The 12,273-nt window shown below is 37.3% G+C and overlaps 1 protein-coding gene across 1 annotated transcript in view; it reads left to right on the top strand.

Moving 5' to 3' along the window:
- Positions 1–12,273, top strand: part of LOC150089625 (cilia- and flagella-associated protein 43) — a 302,046-nt gene that overhangs the window by 252,533 nt on the left and 37,240 nt on the right. Inside the window, exon 14 of the mRNA XM_090390054.1 lies at positions 403–556. Coding sequence (XP_090246180.1) covers positions 403–556 — 154 coding nt within the window. The remainder of the gene's footprint in view (positions 1–402; positions 557–12,273) is intronic.

Raw genomic sequence — 12,273 nt, 5'->3', positions numbered from 1 at the left:
AATATTGCAAAATTTTAACTCTTTCCAACAAATACTTTTTAACTCTTTCTAACAAACCCTGGAAACTATTTTATAATCTTCCTCTGTAATGCAAAACAGCAGTGGTTCTCAAACTGAAGCTTGTTATCTGTGGAGATGGAGGACCCTTTTCTGGAATGTTGAAGTGATAGTCACCAAATAAAATCATGCTACAAATTATGTTTGCTGATCTTAATTGATAGAAGGAGGGTGATGAGGGTAGTGAGAACAGAGACAACCCTTTAGGGGAGGCAGAACAGAAAATCTGAGAATCCTTTATTGTATGCAGCCCATTGCAATTACATATTATTTTTTACACATTATCATTTGAAATATTCCTTTATGTATAGCAAAAAGTAATATATGTTTTTTCTGATATTTTAGTATTTTTTGAAGAAGAAATTATTTTATGAAGACCAATATGAAAATCTGGAACAGCAAGTGCAGAACATGCATAAAAAGAATCAACAATTGCAATGTGATATTGATGCTGTTTATGTTGAAGTTAGTGAGAAGAGGCTTTTACAGAAAGAAAATGGTGAGTTGTATATATTTTGTATTCTAATTATTTTTAGATTATGTCAAGCTGAATCAATTTTATATAAGATTTCATCACATTTCAATTGTGTCAAATGTTTGTGAAACATTTTCTTAGATTGTGAGAGATCAGGTTTCCCCTTAGTAGAAAACACATTGGTCAGACAATTAAATGATCATTTCATGTTCATGTAGCTAATTCCAATAAGTTTGTCAAAAAAAAATCACAGAAAAAAAACAAACAAAAAAAAAAATCCAGAATCTAGAGTAATTTCAGCTTTATTGGATCATAACACATCAGAAGCAAAATATTGGAGGGTTATAAGAAATTTTTTAGATGTCATATGAACAGACAATGACTTTAGTATGGTGTATGATCCCCAAAAACTGCTAGTTTTTCATTTGCGATGCATTGATAAAATTAAGTTATCGAGAAGTTGTGGAATAGTTGCTACTCTTATTTAAGTGCTGTTTCTGGCTGATTAAGTGTCACTGGGGCAGTCTGGATGTGGTACAGTATGTCTTCCTATGATATATATCCTAGATCTGCTTGATGGGATTCAGATTTGGAGTGCAGGCAGGCCAATTGATATCATGATACCCTTATATTTCAGTATATTGCTAGCCAGCTATATCCTGTTTTTGTCCTTATCCTTAGCTTCCTTTTATGTAATGGCTACTTGAAAAGTTGAAGAAAACCCTTATAATAGTGATTGCTGTCCAGTGATCCTTTACTCTTTAGGACAACTTGTTACAGAAGCAAAATTCCAAGTTGTAAAACAAATCATAGAGACTGGGAAATCTGTAAGGCAGGAGCCCTTTTTGACTGCTATGATCAGCTGATTTTGGCTGTATACAAGGTGTAGCAATAAATTTCCCAGACTGGTGCAATAAAAAGAACACAAAGTGAAGGAGCTCAAAAATGATTTTATTTTTATTCAGAAATAAGCACCATTCAGTTGAATTCTAAAAGTTTCTGAAAAGAGTCAGAGAAGATGTTCAAAGAGATGATGTTCGGTTTGACAGATATGTTTTTCTTTTTCTCCTCAACATCCTGAACTCTCTTTCCTTTAAGGGTGATTTTCACCTTGAGAAAGAGGAAGAAGTCCACTGGTGCTAGGTCAGGAGAGTAGGATGTATGGTTCATCTGTACAGTGCCATTTGTTTGCTGCCTTTCTCTCAAAATTGTGGCCTCATCCAGGAAATGTGCTTTATTAATCTTTGAAGTACCTGTACATAGAATGCAGCATTGACTGTTCCCTTCAGATGCAAATTCCTTTTGAATCACACTATTTGTCGAAAAACATAATCATCATTGTCTTGATTCTGGATTTCTGTAAATTAAACTTTTTTGGGCCTCGGTGATGATTTTGAAGTCCGCTGTAAGCTCTGATGCTCTGTCTCTGGGTTGTACTGAAATACCCAACACTCCTCTCTGGTGACAATACAGCCAAGGGAATTACAATTGTGTTGACAATTCTGGATAGTGTCTTCACATGATGATACTCTTTGTTGCTTCTGGTTGCCCTCCATGAGACTATGTGGCACATACTTTGCAGAGACCTTCCTTTTTCTTAAATCTTCACATAGAATTTGACAAACTGTCTCTTTATTCATATCCAACTCATTAGCCATCATTCTGAGGGTCAAACAATGATCTCTTGCCACGATTTCTTGAACTTTTGCACCTGTCCTCACATCCGTCTTTGCATGGCTTATACCATTCAAACACACTGGTATGGCTTAATGTTTCATCACCATACACAGTTCTTAACATTTCATACATTTCTGTTTCAGATTTTCCTAGTTTAAGCAAATTGGCTCCATTCCAAAATCGTAACATGAAAAGTTAATGATATTAATGAAACTGGTTTTTACTTGCAACCTGTCAGTGTACTGACAATCTTTGTTCCACCATCAGTTGGAGGAAATTTGAACTACAACATGCCATTTCTGTTTATTTTCAAACTCATCTAACATGACTGAAACAGCACCAATCCAGGAAATTTATCGCCACATCTCAATGAATATTAATTTAGTGATAAGATCATTAGGAAGAAGAGAGAAATAGAAGAATAAAGAGAAATAGAAAGATAACAAAGAGTGAGCATAATTAGTTTAGAGATAGCAAGAAAAAAAATATAATACAAAATGAAATAATACTAAACAAATAGATATTGACACATAATGTGCAACCTTGGTGTCACTTTTCAATAAATAATCAAGATTGCAATTAAAGGTGATAATATCAAACCTTTGTCTCTGTTTCAGATATAAAATGCATCCCCACTTCTGTCTTTGAACCATTCATAACATTCAGACACTCTGGTATCACTTCATATTTCATCACCATAAATAGTTTTTAACATTCATATGTTTTGTGTTAAAGAAAATTTGATATTCATATTTTTTTTTGTTTGCTCCATTGCAAAATCATGACATGGAAAATTAACAGTATAGCAAAACTGGTTTTTACTTGCAGCCTACTGTACAATCTCTGTGGTACAGAGATTGGAGGAAATTTGAACACTTATTTTCAAACTCATTGAACATGACTGCAACAGCACCAGTCCGGGAATTTTATTGCCACAGCTTATAGCTATACTCCTCAGTATTAAAAGTTTCTACAACCCCCTGTAATTAACCACTTAGCATTAGAATAAGTAGAGGCATATGATGCGAGAAAGCAAGCTTATGCAGCATCAGCCAAAAAAAAAAAAAAATGCTCCCATTTCGCCCCTCCATTTGTTACAAATACCTGTCCAGCTCAGCCTTAAATTTATTTAGGCTATCAACTTCCAGAACAAAGGGTGGAAGTCTGTTCCACCAACCAAACTACCCGCTGGCTAAAGGCAAACTTCCGCACATCTATCCTACATCTGTCTTTCTTCAATTTAAATTTATGCCCTCTCAGGTGATTATTCTGAGCAAGAGAAAGAATCCCATCAGCATTGAGCATGCTTAAACCATTCAAGGATTTATACACCTCATTCAGATCACCTCGCAGGTGCCTAGTCTCCAGACACTGTAATTTGCAAAATTTAAGCCTTTCTTCATAAGATCAACCCTTTGTTCCATTCATTAATCTTGTCCTTCTCTGTACTCATTCCAACAGCTCTACATCCTTCTTAAAATGAGGTCTGAGGACCTGTATACAGTACTCAAGGTGTGGCCTGACGATTGCTTTATACAAGGGGATAATCACCTCCTTATCCCTGCTAGAAAAATTCCTGTATATCATTGACAAGGCACTATGAGCTACTCTTGCAGACCATCTGCACTGTATTCCCTGCATCCAGTTCCTTTGTGACCACATCATAGTATCCAATCAAATTGGTCAGGCAAGACTTTCCCTTAACAAAACCATGCCATTTCCAAGCTATAACTGAAGTCTTGTCTAGATGATCCTGCAGTGCTTCTTTAACCAGTGCCTCCATTAATTTTCCTGGACCAGAAGTTAAACTAACAGGTCTATAATTACTTGTGTCGCCCTTTGATCCTCCCTTGTGAATTGGGGTAACATTTGCACATCTCCAGTCCATAGGTACCTCCCCTGAGTCCAAAGAAGTTCTCATAATTATGGCTAAGGGTTTGCTTACTTCCTTTGCTGCCTCCTTTAATATAACTGGATAGATTCCATCCACCCCAGGTGCCTTTTTTATGTTTATCTTCAACAATTTCTCCTCCAGTTTCCTCTCAGTTATTACAAAATCATCTAGCTCGCTGCCAGAGTTTAACTCACCTCTGGCATTCCTCTCTTTGAATAACTCCTCATGGGTGAATGTAGATGCAAAATACTCATTTAGTTTGTTAGCCACCTGAGCAGGATCATCAACAGTTGAACTATCAATATCCAGTGGGTCAATCTGATTCATCTCTTTCCTTCTAGAGTTCACACTTGCTTGACTTTGGTTAGTGCATTGCGTGTTTCAGTGTCTTGGTTTTGTATTGAACTCAAGTATTCACTGAACTATTGTAGCATTATGTGATTTGCTCATAAAACATAAAATAACATAAAATGTTATTTTTCGTATAATCATCGTATAGCTATCTTGTGTACTTTCATTATTCAATAACATCAACACACATTACTTTTTGCAAAATTTACAGGCTAAAGATATCTTTGAATAAAATTCTGTCTTTGTAATAAAATTCTTTGTCATTTTATCATTGTAAAATATAGTAAAACCTTGATTTAGTAGACTGTATTGAGGCGAGGCCTCTCCTTCTGCTAAAATCTGATTGTCTCTTAAATTCAAAAGAATGTTATGAAAAAATGCTATATTATGAGAAAAAAAATATTACATAGTTTTAAAGTTGAATTTTACTGCACTTATTTTGTATAGTAGAAGACCTGTGTATACCTACAAGAATACCGGATAATCCTAATCATACAGCTAATATGATTGATCTTTTTCTCACAAACAACCCTTCTAAGTACACGGTCGAAGTGAGAGGTCCTTTAGGCACTTCAGATCACAACTTGGTGATTGTCTCTTCTCCAATGGAACCTTTATCTCATGGCTATTCCCAACCTCATGTTGTTTGGCATTACAAGAATGCAACATGAGATGACCTGCGAGACTTCTTTTCTTCTTTTCCATGGTCAGATTACTGTTTCAAAACTTCTGATGTCAACGTTTGCTCAGATCGTGTCAGTGAAATTATTCTTGCAGGAATGGAATCCTTTATCCCACACTCCACTTTAAAATCTCGTCCTTTAATTAAACCTTGGTTTTCCAATAAATGTGCTAAGGCTGTTCAAGAGAAGAATGTTGTATATCGTAATTAGCTTGTTTCTAATTCTCCAGTTTCATTTTCTGCCTACACCAAAGCTCGCAACAATTGTAAAGCTGTTATTAATCAGTCCAAACCAGAGTTTGAACAGGCTAAGAGTAGAAAACTTGCTTCTTGTCCTAATGGTAGCTGAGCATTCTGGCCTCTTGCCAAAGCTATTGGCCACAACTTTTGCCCATCTCTGCTCCCACCTCTGTCCAAACCAGATGGTTCTGTTGCCACTTCAGCCAAGGATAAAGCTGACCTGCTAGCATCCCATTTTTCTTCCAACTCATGTATTAATGATCTGGGTAAAACACCTTCCACCATTCCCAACATGCTCCATTCAATGCCTCCTGTGGTCTTCCGTCAAAAGGATGTCAGAAGGATTTTGACGAATCTTGATGCTAAGAAAGCTCCAGGTCCCAATGGTGTTTCTCCACTTGTTCTCAAACCTGTGCTCCTGATCTTACTCCTATTCTTTGCCGCCTTTTTTCACTTTCTTATTCCAAAGGTGTTTTTCCTTCTGCTTGGAAATTTGCTTATATCCAGCCAGTTCCTAAAAAGGGTGACAAATCCCTCCCATCGAATTATCGTCCCATTGTAATTACTTCTACTCTTTCTAAAGTAATGGAGAAATAAATTAACCACCAACTTTTAAACTACCTAGAAACCTTCTGTCTGATCAACAATTGCCAGTATGGATTCCGTCAGTGTCGATCCACTGGTAATATTCTGGCTTATGTTACCCATTTATAGAGTAATTCAATGGAAAGGTTCGGGGAAACACAAGTAGTTGCTCTTGACATCTCAATGGCTTTCGATCGTGTTTGGCATAAAGGTCTTCTAAACAAGCTTCCATCTTATGGTTTGCCAACTGTTTTTAGTAATTGGATATCCAGTTTTCTCTCTGATTGCTCACTGAGAGTGATGGTAGATGGCTCTCTGTCTTCTAACTTCTCCACTAATGCTGGTGTCCCCCAAGGTTCAGTTCTTTACTCCACTCTTTTCCTCTTGTATATTAATGACCTTCTTCCGTTGACTGGAAATCCTATCCATAGTTTTGCCAATGATAGCACATTGCATTCCACTTTCCATTTTGAGAAACCTTGTCCTGCTCAATCAGCTTCAATTTCTCGAAAATCTGCTACCAATTCCTTAAATGCCGATCTTTGGGTAATTCTCCAGTGGGGCAAAGACAACTTAGTTGATTTCAACCCTTCTAAAACTCAGTCTTGTCTTATATCTCGCAAAAAGGATTCTTCTGCTCCTATGCTTATCTTTAGTGACATTCCGATTTCTAGGAAAAATGATATATCTCTTTTGGGGATTACCCTGACTTCTAATCTCTCTTGGCACAAGCACATTACAAATATTGCTTCCTCCGCATCTAAAAAATTGGTTTTCTCTTTCGCTCTCGGCGCTACTTTTCTTCCAAACAGCTGCTCGCTCTGTATAAATCACAAATCCGCCCTGCCATGGAATATTGTTCGCACATCTGGGGGGGGTGCCCCCAAAACCTCTCTCAGGCTTCTTGATTCCATTCAGAAGAGGGCAGTTAAGTTAATTAATGATTCATCTCTAACAGAGTCGCTCCACTCGCTCCCTCATAGACGTACTGTTTCTGCTGCATGCCTCTTCTACAGATACTTCCACGGGCACTGTTCTTCTGAATTTGCTTCTATAATTCCCGCTCTCTCTTTCAAAACAGTCCATACATGTGCCACCACCACCAACCAACATCCATTTACTGTCCAACTTCAAACTCACAGAACCATCTTTTCATCTTCCTCGTTTATTCATTTAACTGCCGTTTTCTGGAACAACCTTCCTTCATACATATTTCCTGAAAATTACAGTCTACAGAAGTTGAAGTCCAATATCAACAAATATCTTCTTTCATCTTCTCAACCTCCAACCCAAGCACAGTACTAAATAATAATAAAAAAATACAGCATGAGTGTGTAGTGGCAGGGAAAATGACTAAAACTTATTCAGAGTCTGAACAGCATTTGAGTACCTGCACTGGAGGTACAGATGACACCCCCAATGTATAACATGCTTGGAAAGCTGACAGAAGGTGATGTAAAAGAAAATCCTCTCTTCATGGCACTCTGATTTATTGTGAAGATATTTTTACTAATGACAAATAGCATCAAGCTGAGGCATTTACAAGTATGTCACAGTTCCTTTCCAATGAAAGACTTGTTCAATGGAGGCTGTTTGTTATTTCATAAGTCCATTAAATTGAGATATAATTAAGTGGGTTTAGTGTAGAATACAAAATGAAACAGCACCATCAGTTTAAAAAAAAGGTATTTAGCAGTTATTTTTAAATTACATTGATTTTCATAATGAAAACTGGTGGATAATTCAGAAATCAAAATTTCTCCTAGTGAGTCATACTCTCATTGAACAGATATTTCTAATTTATCAGATAATACTAGGTCAGAATATTAGTAGGAGCAAATGATGCAAGGAAGAAAGTAAAAAAAAAAATTACTTTCTTCCTTGCATTGAAAAACTACCACCTCATATCTCCACCCCTATAATAAAATCTGTTGAAGGCTTCCTTAAAGTTATTGAAACTACCCACCTCTACACCATCCAATTAAAGTTGGTTCAAACGTTCCTTGGCTTTTAATCTCCAATACCTTTTAATCCTAACTCATTACTTTTTTTCTATGTTGCCCTATTTTTCGAGTCTCCTATTTTTAATATCATTAATGACAACGTGTGAAACAGTATCACCTTTTGGCCTTTAAATGGTGATAATCCTACAACATCTTATGACAATGAAGATGATTTCAATGCACTAGACAATTTTGTTTGAGACTGGAAACAGAAGCATATCAGACAGATTGGACCTGTAATTTAAGTGATAGCTGTCTTGTTTCAAGATAACAGATTACAATAGAAGTACCTGCATCAGAGGAGATACTTCTGTTACAAAACCCCCTCAGTATTTTAAATTGGTTTTAGATCAGATGTAAATAAATGAGTTATAAACAGATAATATAAATCAAATAGTGGATAATATACCCCCCCCCCCTCAGCTGGGGTATATGAACACCCCTGTGAGGAGGGAAGATTGTATGATAAACATGATTTAAATTGAATTGTAAACATAAATGTTATTATGGTGGACACACAGGTGTGTGTGTGTGTGTGTGTGTGTGTGTGTGTGTGTGTGTGTGTGTGTGTGTGTGTGTGTGTGTGTGTGTGTGTGTGTGTGTGTGTGTGTGTGTGTGTGTGTGCAGCATAATAACATTTCAGTCTGTTTACAATAATAACATTAGATGGAAAGTAGATTAAAAAAGTGACTTTTAAGAACACTTTCTTGAAAAATACCTGACTGTTAAGTGGTTAAAATTTACGTTACATGAGATAGCACTTCAGATATTTACCATTTATACTACATAATTTTTGTTACAATGTTTATAACTCAGTAATACAGTAGACTGTAGAAATAATGGCACCCCAAATAATGGAACATTTGAGGTAACGGCACATTAAGATCTAATGTTTACATACAGTGCAGATGTCTTGCATTGCCGAAAAAAGAAAACAGCAAGCCATGTGATTACTGTATTGGTTTAAATTCTCCATTTTGAAAGTGAATTCTGTAGTGATATCACATATTATACCGCTGTTTTACTTTTATATTAAATTAAAAACCCTTCACTGTGGCTCCTAAAGTTAATAAAGCTTATACAGAGAAGAACAACATTAAAGCTTAGTGACAAACTTGATATAATTCAAACTATTAGATTAGGCTCACCTGGAAAGTATATTCATATACACATGTGTGTTGTGTCTGTAAATGCATGTGCTCTCTGGTTGATTTGCTTGCTTTGCTGGATGTAAAACTCCAGTTTCTGGGAGAAAAACTTTGCTATCTACTTCTGAGATCAACTCCTGAGACCAATAAGAATGCCCATTATAGTTCCTTGCGTCATCGATGGGATTCGAACCCATGCCTTTTCCACCAGGTTTGGGGAGGACAGTGATGATATGAGTGTGCTACCTGCGCAGACTAAACTTGATATAGTAAAGAAAATAGAATGGGGCATAAGCAGGAGTGTATTAATGTGCTTGTGCCAAGAGAGATTAGAAGTCAGGGTAATCCTCAAAAGAGATATAATGTCTTGCCTAGAAATTGGAGTCTCACCAAAGATAAGCATAGGAGCAGAAGTATCCTTTTAGCGAGAGATAACACAAGACTGAGTTTTACAAGAATTTAAATCAACTAAGTTGTCTTTGCCCCTCTGGAGAATTACCTGGAGATTGGCATTTAGAGAATTGATTAGTCGAGAAGTTAAAAGACAGAGAGCCATCTACCATCACCCTCAGTGAGCGATCAGCGAGAAAACTGAATAACCAATTACAAAAAACAGTTGGCAAACCATAATAACCATAATAATTCAGACACAGACATGGGTTTGTTAAGGGAAATTCTTGTCTGATTGGATACGATGATGTGGTCACAAAGGAACTGGATGCAAAAAATAATTTTGATATAATATACTTGGATTTCAGGAAAGCTTTTGACACTGTTGCGCATGGAAGACTACTGTACAAATTTGAGCAGAATAGTATTAAGGGTAAGTTGCTACAATGGATAAAAGGATGGTTGAGTGGGAGAAGACAGAGGGTGGTGATCAATGGGTGCTGCTCTTCTTAGACTGATGTTATTAGTGGGGTCCCACATGGTTCGGTGTTGGGGCCATTGTTGTTTTATATATTTATCAATGATATTGATGAAGGTATATCAGACTTAGTGTCGAAGTTTGCAGATGATACAAAGGTTGGCAGGGTTGTTAATGACAGTAATGGCAGTGTGCTACTGCAACAGTATCTGGAAAATTTAGGAAGATGGGCTGAGAAATGACAACTGAAGCTCAAACCATTCAAGGCTTTATACACCTCTATCAGATCACCTCGCCGGTGCCTAGTCTACAGACACTGTAATTTGCAAAACTTAAGCCTTTCTTCATAAGAGCAACCCTTTATTCCATTCACTAATCTTGTTGCCCTTCTCTGTACTCGTTCCAACAGCTCTACATGCTTCTTAAAATGAGGCTTCCGGACCTGTATACAGTACTCAAGGTGTGGCCTGACCATTGCCTTATACAAGGGGATAATCACCTCCTTATCCCTGCTAGAAAAATTCCTGTATATCATTGATAAGACACCATGAGCTACTCTTGCAGACCGTCTGCACTGCTCCGAAAACTTCATATCTGCCTGCACAATTACCCTCAGGTCCTTTTCGTTCTCTACCACTGTCAGTGTAGTACCAAAGAGTTGATACATTACTCTGGGGTTACTGCTTCCCATATGTAGTACTTTACATTTGTCAATGTTAAACTTCATTTTGTACCTCTCAGCCCATCTGCTCAACTTTTCTAGATCCTGTTGCAGCAGCGTACTGTCATTAGTGCCCTTAAAGGCAATGGTTAGGCCACACCTTGAGTACTGCGTACAGGTATGGAGGCCTCATTTTAGGAAGGATGTAGATTTGCCTGAGCATGTACAGAAAAGGGCAACAAGATTGGTGAGGGGAACGAAGGGATCCTCTTACCAAGAGAGGCTTAAGTTCTGCCAATTGCAGTGGCTGGAGCCTAGACACCTGTGAGATGATCTGATTGAGGTGTATAAGGCCTTGAATGGGTTGAGCATGCTGAATTCTCATGGGATTCTTCCACTTGTTCAGATTATGAACGTAAGGGGGCATAAATTCAAATTGAGGAAAGACAGCCGTAGAATAGATGTGCGGAAATTTGCCTTTAGCCAGTGGGTGGTTAATTGCCGAAACAAACTTCCATCTGTTATTGTGGAAGCTGATAGGTTAAATAAATTTAAGGAGGAACTGGACAAAAAATAAGAGGGAATGGTTTTATGAATTTTTTTTTTTTTTTTGGCTGATGCTACATAAGCCCATAAGCTTGCTTTCTTGCATCACATGCCACTATTACTATTACTTGGGAGAACAATAGAGGCAACAGATGAATTTGACAGAATGTGGTAGAGAGATTTTAAGTCAGAGAAGAACAAAAAGAGGAGATTCCAAATTACTTATTCCTGACAGGGAATAATAGAATGTACATATGCACAAATACCACCTTTGAAGTGAAAGGAATTATACAGCAAATAATTTGGACAACTGAGGTGAGCAGTGGGCAAATCAACTGATGAGATTCTGTCATAAAAAGTACATGGGGTTTGGCAGACTGTAAGTGGAAATGAACATCATTGAGATTAGAACTGACACCACATATATTTGTGAAATGAACGAGGAAGTGTTTGGGAGGTTTAGATCTTTTTGCAGACATTTGTTCTATTAGTTTGACAATTCATGGTGTATTGAGTAGTAAGAAAAGTGTGGGGTGGACATGCTATATTGAATAATGAAATGATTGGATATGGTGTACTCATGGTAAGAATATACCCAGCTCGTTGAGACAACGTGACCTCGACAATGCTCCGCATACACTCTACTCGGATACTCTCCACTCACTATATGGCAGAGTAGAGGCAGCAAGATTATACACTGGCTTATCCAGAAGCCTCCTAGAGAGTTACCAATAGGTTCATTCCGGTCCGGTGTGCAAATGCCGTTTTAGAACTCTACCCTCGAAATGTAAGGAAGATCGGATCTCACCATGATGTCCATCATAAGCTCAAAAGATATCAATCATACTGCATGATGGAAGAGATTGAGGAGCTTAGCTCTCGAGGCTAAACATAGGTTCAACCGCTTCAAATCTCCAATATGCAAAGTGGTGGTATTGCACTGGTTGATGAGAGTCATCTATCATGTAGTGTAATATACCAGTGCTTAATGTACACATTTCTGCTTAGAATTTATATTAGAGTGTGTAAATTTTTTTCTAAAATTAATACTCAGGATTTCTAAGAGGTACAAGCTAAAGGTTATAA

This window comes from Mastigoproctus giganteus, chromosome 2 (genome assembly GCF_048544385.1).
Source record: "Mastigoproctus giganteus isolate SK-2022 chromosome 2, ASM4854438v1, whole genome shotgun sequence".
Classification (NCBI taxonomy): Eukaryota; Metazoa; Arthropoda; class Arachnida; order Uropygi; family Thelyphonidae; genus Mastigoproctus; species Mastigoproctus giganteus.
Note: the sequence above shows the minus strand (reverse complement) of the source record. Positions and strands in the feature narration are given on the sequence as shown.